This window comes from Mobula hypostoma, chromosome 12 (genome assembly GCF_963921235.1).
Source record: "Mobula hypostoma chromosome 12, sMobHyp1.1, whole genome shotgun sequence".
Taxonomy (NCBI): domain Eukaryota; kingdom Metazoa; phylum Chordata; class Chondrichthyes; order Myliobatiformes; family Myliobatidae; genus Mobula; species Mobula hypostoma.
In genome coordinates, this window is record NC_086108.1 from 94508158 (window position 1) to 94526984 (window position 18827).

Genomic DNA, 18827 nt, shown 5'->3' on the forward strand with positions numbered 1-18827 from the left:
TGTACCAGAGGGGGGCGAGCCTGTGAGCAATGCACTGGAGAGGGGTGAGCCTGCCACTGCAGCCAGAGTGTTGCCCAGGCCCAGGTGTTTTTTTTTCCACGACTTGGACTATAGACTTTATTTCAGTCTTATAGTTTTTATATTCTGTGTTTCTTCACCCAATCTTCTTGTTTTTTTTAAAAAAAGCAGAGATGGGGATTTGGAGGTGGAGGTCATTGTGCCTGATGTGTTTTGTTCATTGTTTGTGCGGAAAGGGATTTGGGGGTTGATGAGCCTGTTCCATTTTTTTTGTGGGGCAGTGGGATTTGGGGGTGGATGACCATGCTGCTTTTCTTTTTTTTTTGGTTTCATGGCTACTCAGAGAACTGGAGAATTTCTGAATTTCATACTTCGAAAATAAATTAACCTTTAAACCTTTAATATAGACATAACCCTATAAATGACAACATACAATAGCTTGAACGTCTACAAATATTACTTACTTTTGCAAATAGTTCCTGTTGTTGCCGTAATAATTCTTCTTCTGGTATGCCCAGGTTCTCTAGTCGTGAGCTTGCTTTTCTCCTCTTCAGTGCTACTGTTTTGCACTCTTGCAAGACTTCTTTTACTTCACTAATGTACGAGCAAAACCCAAGACTTTCCAGGGCTAAAAAAAAAGAAATTATATTATAAGTGTTTGCGCATACTGTATCTAAAATTTCCAACCAATTAAATAAAAAGTGTACCGCTAAAGAGTTGAAGCAGAGCAATGTGACAGCCTGCATCTGTTTGTGACCTTTTTCCACCAACTGGAACATTCTTATTTTCAACCAAGTATCAGTTATTTAGTCAAGAATATGGAACAGAATAGTACAGCACAGTACAGGCCATTCAGCTCACAATGCCGTGCTGACCCTTTAACTTACTCCAGGATCAATCTAACCCTACTCTTCCTTAATAATCTTTCATTTTACTGTCATCCATGTAACTAAGAGTTCTTTTTTTAAATGCCCCTAAATATATCTGCCTCTACCCCCCCCCCCACTGGAGGGGTGGGGGGCAGTGTGTTCCATGCACCTACCACTCTGTAAAATAGCTATCTTTGATTTCCCTCCAAACAAAATAATGCACCCCCCACCCCTCCCCAGTTAGCTATTTCTGCCCTGGGCATAAGTCACTGGCTGTTTACTTTATTGATGCCTTTTATAATCTTGTACACCTCTATCAAGTCACCTCTCATCCTCCTTCACTTCAAAGAGGAAAGCGCTAGCTCACTTAAGGTTGATTTATACTTGTGCATACTGGCTATGCCGTAGTGAGCACGCGTAGTTCTGTCTGTGTCGCTCAGCAATTCACCGTCAAAACGCTAGTTGGCGGTGGGGTTTCTATGCCACTGTGTTGAGTTTCTTCGTGAGAGACATGGACAAGGAAATGCATTTCAAATATTTTCAGATGTCGGCAGGCAAATTTGATGACTTGATTCATCGTCTCCAACGATGTATTTCGCATCAGTGCACAGACATGGCGGAGAAGAGCAACTGGAAATGCGTAGGAGGAAATGCGATGCTACCAAGCCGACCAATCACAGTTGTTGCAGTCTGTGTCGCCGAAACACGCGAGTTACATTTCTGGGGAGGTGCACATCACCCTACAGCATAGGGTACGCAGTACCTACAGCGTACATTTGACGCAGAAGTATAAATTGGGCTTTAGCCTATCCTCATAAGAGACACCGGTAAATCTCCCGTGCATCCTCTCTAAAGCTTCCATATTCTTCCTATAATGAGGCAACTAGAACTAAACGCAATATTGCAAGTGTGGTCCAGCAGACGAGGCAATCCAAGGCGGCAGGTCATGTGGCTGAGAGTGTATTGAAGTGACAGGGTCTGGGTTCGAGGGACAAATCAGCTGTTTAAGTGTGGGGCCAGATTTAAAGGGTCAGGGTACCGGGCCAGAGGAGAGGGATGGGCCAGTGTTCAGCTCACTCCTCAAAGCGAGGTTTACTCATCTCTGTGCTGAATCGAGGCTGTGGCCTGCAGCTAATGGGCTCTAGGATCAGCAGTGACTGGCTTTGTGGCTGCAAATTCACTTTCATGAACTTCAGTTCTGAATGTTATTTGCTTATTTTTTAATTGTTTGCACAATGTTCTTTTTTTTTGAAAATTTGCTGTTTGACTTTTTTTTAAAAAAGGGTTCTACCGTGTTTCTTTATTTTGGGGCTGCCTGTAAGGAGGTGGATCTCAAGTTGTATACAGCATATGTACTTTGAACTTCTAACTAGTGTATAGAGCTGCAAAATTACTTTGCGATTCTTGAACTATACTTAAGCATGGTGTACCTCGTCATACCGTCTGGGACATGCAAGTGGATCAACTATTGAATTCTGAACACGAGTAAGCAAGTTGGGAAAGTGAGTAGTCAGCAGAAGTAATGACCCAACTTCATGGCTGAACTTTTTTTTAAATAAGCATTCTCTAAAGGCAATAATTACTGACTTACACTTCCAATTTTCTTTTAAACGTTAAAAGGAGGTGTAGAGATGGAAAATTATTGAAGTATGCATCTTTGTACTTTAGTCACATGATAACAAAATGGCACACTTCCCTCCAAATGGCAGCTTTAGATGTCAGCTGGATGTAGTTCTAGATAGCAGCACCAATTTCAGCTGTTTGGTGGGAGCCATTTTTTAAAACATTTAAAATTAAGCATTTTGTTATATGCCAGCAGTAGCCTCTACATTTCAACATTCACATACAAAAAAAAGCGTTCATCTTTGTCCTTTGCACTACTTTCTGCTTAAGTATTTTTTTAAAGTTCTATTTAAGTAATTCACTTACCTGCTTCTTGAATATTCCAGTTTTGCTTTAGGATACAAGAAGTTCTCTTACTATGTTGTACCAACCCTAACATATATGACCTCTCAGCCAATTCTAGCCAAGTCAAAAGATAAACATGATTGCATCAGGCAAAAAAATACACCAACTGGTTTTCAAGTGCCAATTTGAAACTGGGATTTTGGTTTTCCAGTTACTCAATTAAACCCTATAATGTAGATACAGTGTCCAAAAGGCTATTATTTAAAAAGAGCACCTGCAACTTTTAATAAATCTTATTCCCAAAGTAAATTAGCAATGGTTTAAACACCCTGGATGAGAAGCAATTCAAGCCAAAGGAGTTAATGATTGAACTGTGTTAGTATTGTCAATTTTCAGCAGCTTGCTACCAGAATTTCAGAACAAAATTGCTATTGAGTGTAGCATGGTACACTTTGGGATAGAGAGAACAAATCCAATACCAGAGGAATGCTCACAGACAGGACCCCATCCTTGACTAAAAACATGTTGAACATTGAGAGCATTACCCAAATAATCAGAAAGTAATCATTTACAACATTTTAGCACATATTTACAGAACTGTCCTAAACATGTCAGGTTCCACAACAAACTCCTCACCTGCCATTGCTCCTGGATGAACAGAATTTCATCTAAAAAAAAATGGGAGGTTCAAAGTCACTATAAGCTAAGTTCCTTAGCCCATGTCTTGATCACTAAGAATGCACTAGCCTTTTGCACAATTATACCATCCTACAAGGCTTTTGGCACAATGGCCACCATCAGTCAGGGCACTGAGGTAGTTGTACAACATGGTGTGAGCAGAATTATCTGCAGCTTAATGTGAAAAAGACTAAGGAGCTGGTGGTAAACCTGAGGAGAGCTAAGGTACCGGTGACCCCTATTTTCATCCAGGGGGGTCAGTGTGGACATGGTGGAGGATTATAAATACATGGGGATACGTATTGACAATAAACTGGACTGATCAAAGAACACTGAGGCTGTCTACAAGAAGGATCAGAGCTGTCTCTATTTCCTGAGGAGACTGAGGTCCTTTAACATCTGCTGGACGATGCCGAGGATGTTCTACGAGTCTGTGGTGGCCAGTGCTATCATGTTTGCTGTTGTGTGCTGGGGCAGCAGGCTGAGGGTAGCAGACACCAACAGAATCAACAAACTCATTCGTAAGGCCAGTGATGTTGTGGGGATGGAACTGGACTCTCTCATGGTGGCGTGTGAAAAGAGGATGCTGACTAAGTTGTATGCCATCTTGGTCAATGTCTCCCATCCACTACATAATGTACTGGGTGGGCACAGGAGTACATTCAGCCAGAGACTCATTCCTCCAAGATGCAGCACAGAGCGTCATAGGAAGTCATTCCTGCCTGTGGCCATCAAACTTTACAACTCCTCCCTTGGAGGGTCAGACACCCTGAGCCAATAGGCTGGTCCTGGACTTATTTCATAATTTACTGGCATAATTTACATATTACTATTTAACTATTTATGGTTCTATTACTATTTATTATTTATGGTGCAACTGTAACGAAAACCAATTTCCCCCTGGGATCAATAAATGAAGTATAACTATGACTATGTACAAGACAATGATGAGGCTGCAATTGGAATTGTTCTCTCCGTGATTCCCTTGTATATTCATCCCCCTCCACTAATCACCTTCTGGGCACTTATTCCTAGAAGCAGAAGCAGTGCTCCACCTACCAATTCACCTCCACTCAGGGCCCCAATGCAGCCTCTTCTCTATTAATGAGACCCGATATAGCTTTGTGGAGTGCCTTCAGTCCGTCCACAAAAATCAGAATTTCCCAGTGGCCAATCATTTCAATTCCACTTCTCATTCGAACATGTTGGTCCATGACCTCCTCTACTGCCACGATGAGGCCATTCTCAGATTGGAGGAGCAATACCTCATATTCCATCTGGGCAGCCTCCAACCTGATGAGCTGAACATCAATTTCTCTAACTTTTGATAATTCCACCCCCCCACCCCTTTTCTTCAATTCCCCACTCTAGCTCTCATCCTCACCTATTGATTACCTCCCCCTCACTCCTGGTGCCCCTCCTCCTGCTCTTTCTCCCATGGTTAACTCTCCTCTATCGGACTCCTTTTCTAACCCTTTACCTTTTCTACCCATCACCTCCCAGCTTCTTACTTCATTCCCCCCCCCCCACTTCTCTCACCCACCTGGTATCACCCTTCACTTTCTAGCTTGTACCCCGCCCCCACCATCATTCTCATTCTTATCCCCCTTCCTTTCCAGTCCTAATGAAGGGTCTCAGTCTGAAACACCAACTATTTATTCACTTCCATAGATGCTGCCCTCCAGCATTTTGTGTGTGTTCATTTGAAATACTAAATTCTGCTTTGGTCATCCTGGTACAAGGAAGATGGCATTAACATGAAAAAAAAGGGATTGGGGTTGGGGTGACCAGGGGTGAGCCACGGTGGCAGGGCCTCCGGCACTGAGTCTGATCCTGTGGTGCAGAAGGGTGAGATGGAGAAGAGGAGAACTGTCGTCATTGGAGACTCTACAGTCAGGGGAGCAGACAGGAGATTTTGTGGACGTGAGAAGGACACCCGCATGCTTTGTTGCCTCCCGAGTGCCAGGGTCCGGGATGTCTCTGACTGGGTGCATGACATCCTGATATGAGAGGGAAAGCAACCAGAAGTCGTGATACATGTTGGTACCAACGACATAGGCAGGAAGAGGGATGAGGTCCTGAAGTGCGAGTTTCGGGAACTAGGCAGAAGGCTGAAGAACAGGACCTCAAGTGTAGCATTCTCAGGGTTGCTGCCAGTGCTACGTGACAGTGATGGTAAGAATTGGAGGAGATGGCAATTGAATGCATGGCTGAGGAGTTGGTGCAGGGGGCAGGGTTTTAGATTTTTGGATCATTGGGATCTCTTCTGAGGAAGGTGGGACCTGTACAGATTGGATGGGTTGCACCTGAACTCGAGAGGGAGCAATATCCTTGCAGGTAGGTTTGCTAGCATGGTTTGGGGGGGGGGGGGCGGTGGTTAAACTCATTTGCAAGGGGGCTGGGACCCGAAGCGATAGAACAGTGGAAGAAGTGCATGGAGTAAAGCCAGATCTAACATACAGAGAGGCTTTGAGGAAAGAGAAGCAGAATAAACGGTGTAAAGACAGTAAGGTAGAAGGGCTGAAATGTGTGTACTTCAATGCAAGCAGCATCAGGAACAAAGGTGATGAACTGAGAGCTTGGATACATACATGGAATTATGATGTAGTGGCCATTACAGAGACTTGGCTGGCACCAGGGCAGGAATGGATTCTCAATGTTCCTGGATTTCAGTGCTTTAAAAGGGATAGAAATGGGGGGAAAAGGGGAGGAGGGGCGGAATTACTGGTCAGGGATACGATTACAGCTACAGAAAGGGTGGGTAATGTAGCAGGATCCTCTTTTGAGTCAGTATGGGTGGAAGTCAGGAACAGGAAGGGAGCAGTTACTCTACTGGGAGTATTCTATAGACCCACTGGTAGCAGCAGAGATACCGAGGAGCAGATTGGGAGGCAGATTTAGGAAAGGTGCAAAAATAACGGGGTTGTTTATCATGGGTGACTTTAACTTCCCTAATATTAATTGGCACCTGATTAGTTCCAAGGGTTGGACAGGGCAGAGTTTGTTAAGTGTGTCCAGGACAGATTCCTGTCACAGTATGTTGACAGGCCAAGAGGGGGGAATATCATACTAGATCTAGTACTAGGTAATGAAACAGGTCAGGTCACAGATATCTCAGTGGGTGAGCATCTGGGGGACAGTGACCACTGCTCCCTGGCCTTTAGCATTATCATGGAAAAGGATAGAATCAGAGAGGGCAGGAACATTTTTAATTGGGAAAGGGCAAATTATGAGGCTATAAGGCTAGAACCTGCGGGTGTGAATTGGGATGATGTTTTTGCAGGGAAATGTACTATGGACATGTGGGTGATGTTTAGGGATCTCTTGCAGGATGTTAGGGATAAATTTGTCCCGGTGAGGAAGATAAAGAATGGTAGGGTGAAGGAACCAATGGGTGACAAGTGAGGTGGAAAATCTAGTCAGGTGGAAAAAGGCAGCATACATGAGGTTTAGGAAGCAAGGATCAGATGGGTCTATTGATGAATATAGGGTAGCAAGAAAGAAGCTTAAGAAGGGGCTGAGGAGATCAAGAAGGGGGCATGAGAAGGCCTTGGCGAGTAGGGTAAAGGAAAACCCATAAGGCATTTTTCAATTATGTGAAGGACAAAAGGATGACAGGAGTGAAGGTAGGACCGATTAGAGATAAAGGTGGGAAGATGTGGCTGGAGGCTGTGGAAGTGAGCGAGTTCCTCAATGAATACTTCTCTTCGGTATTCACCAATGAGAGGGAACTTGATGATGGTGAGGACAATGAGTGAGGTTGATGTTCTGGAGCATGTTGATATTAAGGGAGAGGAGGTGTTGGAGTTGATAAAATACATTAGCATGGACAAATCCCCAGGGCCTGACAGAATATTCCCTAGGCTGCTCCATGAGGCAAGGGAAGAGATTGCTGAGCCTCTGGCTAGGATCTTTATGTCCTCATTGTCCACGGGAATGGTACCGGAGGATTAGAGGTAGGCGAATGTTGATCCCTTGTTCAAAAAAGGTAGTAGGGATAGTCCGGGTAATTATAGACCGGTGAGCCTCTACGTCTGTGGTGGAAAAGCTGTTGGAACAGATTTTTAGAGATAGGATCTTTGGGCATTTACAGAGTCATGGTCTGATCAGGGACAGTCAGCGTGGCTTTGTGAAGGGCAGATCGTGTCTAACAAGCCTGATATAGTATTTTTCTTTGAGGAGGTGACCAGGCATATAGATGAGGGTAGTGCAGTGGATGTGATCTGCATGGATTTTAGTAAGATATTTGACAAGGTTCCACATGGTAGTCTTATTCAGAAAGTCAGAAGGCATGGGATCCAGGGAAGTTTGGCCAGGTGGATTCAGAATTGGCTTGCCTGCAAAAAGCAAAGGGTCTTGGTGGAGGGAGTACATTCGGATTGGAGGGCTGTGACTAGTGGTGTCCCACAAGGATCTGTACTGGGACCTCTACTTTTCGTGATTTTTATTAATGACTTGGATGTGGGGGTAGAAGGGTGGGTTGGCAAGTTTGCAGACAACACAAAGGTTAGTGATGTTGTAGATAGTGTAGAGGATTGTCAAAGATTGCAGAGAGGCACTGATAGAATGCAGAAGTGGGCTGAGAAGTGGCAGATGGAGTTCAACCCGAAGAAGTGTGAGGTGGTACACTTTGGAAGGACAAACTCCAAGGCAGAGTACAAAGTAAATGGCAGGATACTTGGTAGTGTGGAGGAGCAGAGAGATCTGGGGGTACATGTCCACAGATCCTTGAAAGTTGCCTCACAGGTAGATAGGGTAGTTAAGAAAGCTTATGGGGTGTTAGCTTTCCTAAGTCGAGGGATAGAGTTTAAGAGTCGCGAGGTAATGATGCAGCTCTATAAAACTCTGGTTAGGCCACACTTGGGAGTACTGTGTCCAGTTCTGGTCACCTCACTATAGGAAGGATGTGGAAGCATTGGAAAGGGTACAAAGGAGATTTACCAGGAGGCTGCCTGGTTTAGAGAGTATGCATTATGATCAGAGATTAAGGGAGCTAGGGCTTTACTCTTTGGAGAGAAGGAGGATGAGGGGAGACATGATAGAGATATACAAGATATTAAGAGGAATAGATAGAGTGGGTAGCCAGCGTCTCTTCCCAAGGGCACCACTGCTCAATACAAGAGGACATGGCTTTAAGGTAAGGGGTGGGAAGTTCAAGGGGGATATTAGAGGAAGGTTTTTTACTCAGAGAGTGGTTGGTGCGTGGAACGCACTGCCTGAGTCAGTGGTGAAGGCAGATACACTAGTGAAATTTAACAGACTACTAGACAGGTATATGGAGGAATTTAAGGTGGAGGGTTATATAGGAGGCAGGGTTTGAGGGTCAGCACAACATTGTGGGCCGAAGGGCCTGTACTGTACTATTCTATAAAGCAAAAAGAGAATCTGCATGGATGCTTTAAATGGAAGTTTCCTAAAGAAACACCAGAGGTGAAGTAGCTTGGGATTGAATACAAAATGCTGAAGGAACTCAGCAGGTCAGGGGCCATCAATGGAACGGAATAACAGTCGATGTTTCAGGCCAAGGAATCCGGAGGAAGAGTCTCGACCAAAACATTGATTTTTTAAATTTATTTCAATAGATGCTGCCTGACCTGCTGAGTTCATCCAGCATTTTACTTGTGTTATTCTGGATTTCCAACATCTGCAGAATCTTGTGTTTGGGAACGAATATCACAGACAAGGAACATGATTAGCCCCCAAAGAGAAAGCTTAAACTTCTACAATATGTACCCATAGGATATTCCAAAGCACTCCAGAGTTAATTAATGAGTTCATTTGTTGACAAACACAGTAACTAATTTGGACAATAATGAGATAACAACTAGTTAATTAGCTACTTAGGCTGTGTTAAGCAGTGTTGCATCAAGGTCAAAAGAAAACTCCCCCACTTTCAACTGAATAGCATATTGAAGCAAGTTGGCTGGCTGACAAAATTTTTTTTAAAGCACAGGGAGCGATGGTGCAGAGGTCATGAAGAGATTTAAAGAGCAGGACAAGAATTCTATGCAACACAAAAAATGCTATAAGAATTCAGCAGGCCAGGCAGCATCTATGGAGAAGAGTAAACAGTCAACATTTTGGTCTGAGACCCTTCATCAGGACTGGTAAAGGGTCTCGGCCTGAAACATCAACTGTTTGTCTACTCTTTCCCATAGATGCTCTCTGGCCTGAGTTCCTCCACCAACTTTTGTGTGTTGCTTGGATTTCCAACATTTGCAGATTTTCTCGTCTTTGTGCTACAAGAATTCTATGTGGCTGGGAACAATTCTATCTGAGCAATCAGATTGATTCAGAATCAGATTTAATATCACTGGCATATGCCAAGAAGATTTGTTAACTTTATGGCTGCAGACATAAAGTACTGAATAAAATACATGATAAATAAATAGAGAAAACCAGAGTTTGTGTGTGTGTGTGTGTGTATCGCAGAAAAATTGGACTAAAAAAAAAAGTGAGGTAGTGTCCTTGGGTTCAATGTCCATTTAGAAATCGGATGGCAGAGGGGAAAGAAGCTGTTTCAGACTCTTGCACCTCCTTCCCAACGGTAACAGTGTGAAGATGGCATGTCCTGTGTGGCGGGGATCCTGGACGCCACCTTCCTGAGGCATTGCTACGTGAAGACGTCTTGGATAATACGGAGAATGGTACCCATGATGGAGCTGACTAATCTTACAAGTTCCTGCAACTTATTTCAATCTTGTGCAGTGGCTGCCCGCGCCACCCCCCCCCACCACCAGACAGTGATGCAGCCAGTCAGAATGCTCTCCATGAAACATTTGTAAAAGTTTGAGAAGGAAGGGGGGGGGGAACCCAGAGGATGGGCAGGGGGTATAGTCAGAGGGACAGAGGGAGAAAAAGGAGACTTACCCATCCTCTGGGTTCCCCCCCCCTTCTCCCTGGGCCTCCTGTCCCATGATTCATATCCCTTTTGCCAATCACCTGTGCAGCTCTTGGCTCCATCCCTCCCCCTCCTGTCTTCTCCAATCATTTTGGATCTCCTCAAACTCCTAATGAAATATAGCTGCTGTCTTGCCTTCTTTATAGCTGCATCAATATGTTGCATCCAGGTTAGGTCCTCAGAGATAACGACACTCAGGAACTTGAAATTGCTCATTCCACTTCTGATCCCTCTACGAGGATCGATTTGTGTTCCTTATCTTACCCTTCCTGAAGTCCACAAACAGCTCTTTGGTCTTGCTGATGTTGAGTGCAAGGTTGCTGCCACGACACCACTCATCTAGCTGGTACATCTTGCTCCTGTACGGCCTTTCGTCACAATGCCAAAAAAATGGCTGTATCATCAGCAAATTTTGTGACCTATGCCTAGCCACATAGTCATGGATGTAGAGACAGTAGAGCAGTGGGCTAAGCACACATCCTTATGTTAATTGTCAGCAATGTGGAGACGTAATTTCCAATCCGCACAGATTGTGGTTTTCTGGTTAGGAAGTAAAGCATTCAGTTGCAGAAGGAGGTACAAAAGCCTAGATTCTGTAGCTTTTTGATCAGGACTGTAAGAATGATGGTGTTAAATGTTGAGCTATAATCAATAAACAGCATTCTGGCATAGGTATTTGCACTGTCCAGGTGACACAAGGCTGTGTGGACAGCCAGTGAGATAGCTGTAGACCTATTGTGGCAATAGGCAAATCGCAGTGAGTCCAGGTTCTTCCTGAGACAGATGATGATTCTAGCCATGACCAAGATCTCAAAGTACTTCATCACTGTAGACGTGAGTGATACTGGACAAAGGTCTTTGAGGCAGCTCACACTACTCTTCTTGGGCACTGATATAATTGTTGCCCTTTTGCTCCGACGGTAGCAATGAGAGATTGAAAATGTCTTTGAATGCTCCTGCCAGTTGGTTGGCACAGATTTTTAATACATCTGTTTAAAGTTCAGGTTGAAGCTATCCCTCAATGCAACAGATGTCCTGAAATTAACAGATGTCCTGAAATTAAAACAAGTCAATTCTGTTTTGGATGTAATATTACTGCTGATATGTTGTACATAGTAATTAGTACTGAATAATAAGTCTAAATGTCATAGAGATGGATAATTGTTTCTTTATTTTTAGATTGTGAGAAAGAACCCCATGTTTATCAGAATACAAATATATCAAAACAAATACAGGTCAATTATTACACTTGTATCAGCTTTTTCATCTGAATGAAATTATGAAGAACCTGCTGCACCAAGTCATTAAGAGCTCAGAAAGCTATTTAAAAAAAAACAATATTTTTGTACTAATAAAAGCACTTCTTACTCTGCCTCATGCTTATAAAAGCATGAAGGAACTTCATCAGTTGAACAGTGAACACAAAAAAAAACTTCAAATCAAGCAAGAATATATTGCACATTTATCCACGACACAAAATAGTGCAAAATATTAGAAAAAAAACAGGGATTACAAGTAAAAACTATTCATAACAGCAAAATTAAAACAAGATGGAATTTGAAAATGCTGACTGTATAAGCATAGAATACTGCAAAATACTTCACATTAAAAGAGAAAAAAAAATGTCCAATGATTCAAAGGACATTTTCAGCTAGTATGTTAAAGAATTCACGATGAATGCCACTGACAAGCTATAGGGAGGAAAATTAAATTGTGACATACCTGCTCATATCAGCCACAACTTATCTTTGCATTACTCAAGAATATTGAAAATCAGATATGAATGTTTCAATAAAGCTAATGGCATGTACCTTTTCTCTATATAGTTTAATTATTACCCCATGATTTGCACACATTTGTTTGAAATGACCAGCCAAAGCTAGATTTCTACCTTTCCTGCAATGAGAGCTGGCACTGCAACTAGTCAATGTCTGTGTTGTGTTCTGCACTATAAAGTCTTAAATTAAATTAGAGTAAATTTAAATTACAGGACTGATTAAAAATTTAATTTTGTAATCAAGTTCAATGTTAAATTATCCATTACATGTGTTAGAATTAATGTTTTAATTTTACCTACTAAAGATACAACTACAAAAATTTGTGCATCAAAACTTGCACAGTTACTGCTTTACGCTAGCTCTGAGAGCACCCTAACACCAACAACCACTGGCTTAGCAGCAAGAGCTAAAGGTTAAAGCACCCCATTGAGTTGGATAATGCTAACTGGATTGATTGTCACAATCATAATCATAGAAATCAGTCTTTAACCAACTGGATAGACTCGATACAACATCAGGAGGATGTTAAGGATACAGGATGTTGAAACAAGACAATCCAATTGTAGCCCTACAGCTCGGTCAGAAGGTCAGAAATAGACACGTTTGCTCTTTGCCCAAGTTTCTCAGAAAAAGTTCATACTTGCATTCAGCAAGATTTAGATCACATTCAGGTTTGGACTAAAACGCTGACCAATAAACCATTTACAATAAACTGAAGACAATCCTCAACTGCATGACGCACAATATAGTTAAAATGCCAAATTCCTCACCATTAACATTAGAATTCCGGGGAGTCACCACACTGAAACTCATCGACCGACTTCCCAGTACCAAACTATTGTTCATATGTCAGGAGTGTGATTGAACATTTGCCACCTATCTGGAAAGGGACAATACATTAAATAGCCAACATAACCAAAAGATCATTAGTATAGCTCCTACACCTTTCTGAGTCATTCTAAATTTGACCAGTCATTTCCACTAGAGCTCCAAGTTTGTACCATAAGACCATAAGACAAAGGAGCAGAAGTCGGCCATTCGGCCCATCGAGTCTGCTCCGCCATTTTATCATGAGCTGATCCATTCTCCCATTTAGTCCTACTCCCCCGCCTTCTCACCATAACCTTTGACGCCCTGGCTACTCAGATACCCATCAATCTCTGCCTTAAATACACCCAATGACTTGGCCTCCACTGCTGCCCGTGGCAACAAATTCCATAGATTCACCACCCTCTGGCTAAAAAAATTTCTTCGCATCTCTGTTCTGAATGGGCACCCTTCAATCCTTAAGTCATGCCCTCTCATACTAGACTCCCCCATCATGGGAAACAACTTTGCCACATCTACTCTGTCCATGCCTTCCAACATTCGAATGTTTCTATAAGGTCTCCCCTCATTCTTCGAAACTCCAAGGAATACAGTCCAAGAGCAGACAAACATTCCTCATATGTCAACCCTCTCATTCCTGGAATCATTCTAGTGAATCTTCTCTGTACCCTCTCCAACCTCAGCACATCTTTTCTTAAATAAGGAGACCAAAACTGCCCACAGTACTCCAAGTGAGGTCTCACCAGCGCCTTATCCCATCACATCCCTGCTCCTATACTCTATTCCTCTAGAAATGAATGCCAACATTGCATTTGCCTTCTTCACTACCGACTCAACCTGGAGGTTAACCTTAAGGGTATCCTGTACAAGGACTCCCAAGGACTACCTATCTTCATATCATCAGCAAACTTAGCCACAAAGCCATCTATTCCATAATCCAAATTGATGATGTACAATATTAAAAGAAGCAGCCCCAACACGGACCCCTGTGGAACACCACTGGTAACCAGCAGCCAACCAGAATAGGATCCCTTTATTCCCACTCTTTGTTTCCTGCCAATCAGCCAATGCTCTATCATCTAGTGCAAGGGGGCATAATTTTAAGGTGATTTAAGTATGGAGGGTGTGGGGGGAGGCAAGTTCCTCACACAGAGTAGCGAATGTGTGGAACACACCACTGGGGATGGTGGTAGAGGAAGATACATTAAAGGCATTTAACTTAGATGGGCACATGGATGATAGAAAACGGAGGGTTATTTGTGGGCGGGTGGGGGAAGGTTTGGATTGATCTTGGAGTAGGTTAAAAGGTTAGCACAACATCATGGCCTTAAGGGCTTGTGCTGTGCTGTAATGTTCTATGTTCTACAAACTCACCTTTTGTTTATGCTTCATTCTCAATTCATGCAAATTCCATGCTGCCCACCTTCACACCCTTGAAATCTCTACATCAGGGGTTCCCAACCTGGGATCCACAGACCCCTCAGTTAATGGTATGGGTCAACAGCATTTAAAAAAGGGTTGGAAATCCCCCACTCTACAGGAACCAATTTTAACTTAATTGACAAGCATTGTGTACAACGCTTTTCAACCACATGGATGAACTTTGCTTGTGACAGTGAATCAACTTGGCATAAATTCACCAAGCAATGTTTCTCCCCATAATTTAAAACACTTAAAGCCTGCTATTGAAATAATACCTTTCTTCATGCAGCTTCAATTTGCAAAATCTCAATACCTTCTCATCATTGGAAACCGTATCGTTCATATATCAGAATCTTGATGTAAAGGATAGGAGACAGCATTAGATTGTTATGATTAAGTTGAATCGACAAGTTTTATAATAGGGTTTAAAAAATGGTCTCTGTCTAAAACACAGTGCTTATTTCCCTTCACAGGTTCTGCCTGGCTGTGTGTATAGTTTATCCCAGGGAATTTACATTTGAGGATGTGGCTATATTAATCATACCAGGGCCAAAGAGGAACTTAGTAACCTGCCTCAATTATTATTGTCCAGTAGCACTCACAACAACTGTGATGAAGTGCTTTGAGGTTGGCCATGAAGCACATCAACTCCTGTCTGAATCCACTCTAATTTGCCTCCCATCACAACAAGTCAACAGCAGATGCCATTTCACTTAGCTCTGGAACATCTATCAGGACAGTGAGGATGCAATCATCAGGATGATTTTAATTGACTACGACTCAGCATTTAACACCATCATCCCTGCAAAACTAATCAATAAGCTCCAAGACCCAGGCCTCGATACCTCCTTGTGTAACCAGCTCCTCAATTTCCTCACTTGCAGACTCCAGTCAGTATGTTTTGGCAACAACATCTCCTCCACAAGCAACATCAGCACAGGTGCATCACAAGGCTGTCTGCTTAGTCCCCTGTTTAACTCACTCTACACTTATGACTGTGAGACTAGGTAGAGCTCCAATGCCATATTTAATTTTGCTGATGACTGTACTGTTGTTGGCCAAATCAAAGGTAGTGATGAATCAGCATAAAGGAGAGAGACTGAAAATCCGATTGCGTGGTGTGACAGCAACAACCTCTCACTCAACATCAGCAAGACCAAAGAGCTACCAGAGGAAAAAATTGGGGGTGCATGAGCCAGTGCTCATTAGGGGATCGGAGGTGGAGTTGGTAACTTTAAATTCCTGGGCATTATCATGTCAGAGGATCTGACTAGCATACAAATGCCATTTCAAAGAAAGCAAGGCAGCACCTCTACTTCCTTAGAAGTTAGTGCAGATTTGACGTGACATCTAAAACTCTGACCAACTTCTATAGATGCGTAGCAGAGAGTATCCTGACTGGCTGGTATGGAAACATTAGTGTCCAGGAACAGAAAAACCAACACAAAAAGTGGAGGATACAATCCAGTTTATCACAGGAAAAGCCCCCACCCCAAATCCTTTTCATTAAGCACATCTATAAAGAGCACTGGTACAAGAAAGCAGCATTCAAAGACCCCAACCATCCTGGCCATGCTCTCTTCTCGCTGCTACCATAAGAAAGAAATACAGGGGTCATAAGTTCCACACCACCAGGATCAGGAAAAGTTATTACCCCTCAACCATCAGGCTCCAAAACTTATGCCTTCACTCACCTCAACACTGATCTGATTATTGAACACAACCCCTGGACTCATTTTCAAGGGCTCTACAACTCATGTTCTCAGTATTATTTATTATTACTTGTTACGTTTTGTATTTGCACAATTTGTCAGTTTTTGTGGATAGTTTTTCCATTGATTCTATTGTACTTTGTTCTCTTGTGAATGTCTGCAAGAAAGTGAATCTCAGGGTAATATTTGATGACATAGGCACTTTAATAATAAATTTACTTTCAACTTTTGAAGCTTAATTAAGGTCGAAAAGGAGAAACTTGCAGACAGAAACATGATCTCACAAAACAGCAGGTTAAAAAACTGGAAGACTGGATAGTGCAAAGATCACCAGGCAAATCAGTTGCATGCACTATACCTTAGTAAAGACAGCAAGAATCATGAAGCTTTGGGTGTCTGGATATTCAACTCACCAAAAGCCAATGCTCTTGCATATGGTACTTAAATACTTTATCAAAAGTTGCAACTTATCTCAAAATGACAGGAACATAAAAGTGTTTAGTCATCAAATTATTCAGTTTCTTAGTAAGAAAGCAAAAGAAATGCTCTTAGTTTTCAATTTTTATTGGCCCTGAAAGAGGTTAAATAACAAATTCACCAAGATTAGAGCAAACCTTTAAAGATTAAAGAATACCTACAATATAACTTGCATTCCTCATACTCACGATTGAGGAAGGGATTTTTTAAAAAAAGCTGAAATTATTCAACAATGGATTCAGAGATATTGTTTCCTTTGTTGGGAGATTTCAGAGACAAAGGTACAAGAGCACACGAATATACAAACAGACCAGCAGGCCCCTTGAACCTGCCCCACCATTCAATACGATCATGGCTGATCAATGCTGGCCTCAACTCCTCTTCTCTATCAGTTCCCATAACTCTCAATTTCTCACTCTTTCAAATATTTATCTCCTGCTTCAATATATCTAAAGATCTGGCATCCACCACCAGCAGGAGCATAGAACTGCAGACAACCACAACTGAGAAGTTGTTCCTATGCACCTGTTTTAAATGCTTGGACTCTCAATTTGTAGCAATACCCCCTTGCTCGTAACATTGCCACCAGTGGAAACATCTCAACATCTACCGTATCAAGACCGCAGGACCCTATACAGTATGTTTGAATAACTCATTCATCCAAATCCCAAGGAATGCAAACTGTCTAGTGTTTTTTAGTAGAATCTATTCCAGGAGTTAGCCTGGCGAATCTCCTTTGGACTGCTTCCAATCCGTAACCTAGACAGAAACTCTGCATAGCCTCATTAACACCCATAACAGAACTCCCTTATTCTTAAGCTCAACCCTTTTGCAATTCAGGCCACCATGTCATTTGCCTTCTCTACCCCTTGTTGAACCTGCCTGATAACTTTTAATTCAAGCACAGGAACATCTAGGTCCCTCTGAACTGCACTCATTTGCAGTTTCTCTTCATTAATATCCATCTTTTGAAGGTTCTGACCAAAGTGCATGACCTCACACAGCCCACTCCCCACTTCATTATCCAGCTTTTAGCCCAATCTACCCTGCCCATCCTAACAGAACAGTTCTAACCTTCCTTAAAACTGGTGTCAGTGTCCCATGAAAATCTTACTTTGAGCCATTCATTACCTCTATATTCCTATTTACCCTTTGCCAATTTGCGGTTGGCTCTGATTACCTTTCCTGTGGTTCTGCTTTTCAATTCCAGGTTACTGCCCAGCCAATTCGGAAAAGTACATTTCCCCACATAAGTTAGTAGAGTTCTGGAACTTACCCCATTCTGATAAAGGCTGTGGATGCAGGATCAACTGACACTCCATCTTGAAACCTGTTCTCAGGTTTTACTGAACGAAGAGTGAACACATTCCCCATTTCTTGCATCCGCTGTTAGAATTAAAAGTTGGTAAGACGCTTCGCTTCTAATTGAACTGCTGGTCATAACACTATTCAGTGCTGATAGAACCAGAAACCATGGCACAATTCAAAGTTATTCCAGAAAAGTTCCCACCAGGAAATATGATTTTACGGTTTCAGATGCATAGAGCCAAGATCCTATAGCAGGTTTGTGTATTACATTGATGCAGTTACTCAGATTTGCACTTGAGTAATATACTGCAGAGTATATTGAAGTATACTGATATCTCCTAGCATTCATGAGATGAAGGGGAAAGAAATGGTTTCAATCATCTTTGCTGCTGGTTGTTCTAATATGGAGGTTAATACTTTATATTTCAGGCCAAATGATCAATCATGCTCATGAATGCTAACCAGCTCTACCTTACAACCTTTCAAACTCTCTAGTCTCCAAGTTACCAGAGTGATTATCAGATATGGATGGGCATAAAATTCATCCAGATAAATGTTAGGAACACTGAAGTCAAAATTTTTGATTCCACTTGATTCTCTATTTTGGTTCTCTGCACACCATTTCCACTCCTCTTTGTGCAGCGTACACAAAGCTGAAATAGACCTTTGCAACCCTGGTTTCCTATTTGAAAACAAGATAAAGTTATCAGTATTTACCAAGGTGAAGGATGCCAATATGCTAGGGCATTTCAAGATAAAGGAGATATATCCCTAGATATACCCTAGATTATAGAAAAACGCAAGAGAAGAGATCACTGGGACCTTGACAGTCCTCGAGAAGAGATTGCTGGGACCTTGACGGTCCTCTGGAACCTTGCCTGTTAAGAGAGATCAAGTAGCAAATGTTGTTCTATTACTCAAGAAAGAA

General features: G+C 42.3%; 1 protein-coding gene across 1 annotated transcript in view; it reads right to left on the reverse strand.

The window, feature by feature from the left end:
* The window catches only part of dr1 (down-regulator of transcription 1), a 42380-nt gene that overhangs the window by 18199 nt on the left and 5354 nt on the right, over positions 1-18827 (reverse strand). Inside the window, exon 2 of the mRNA XM_063065045.1 lies at positions 483-646. Coding sequence (XP_062921115.1) covers positions 483-646 — 164 coding nt within the window. The remainder of the gene's footprint in view (positions 1-482; positions 647-18827) is intronic.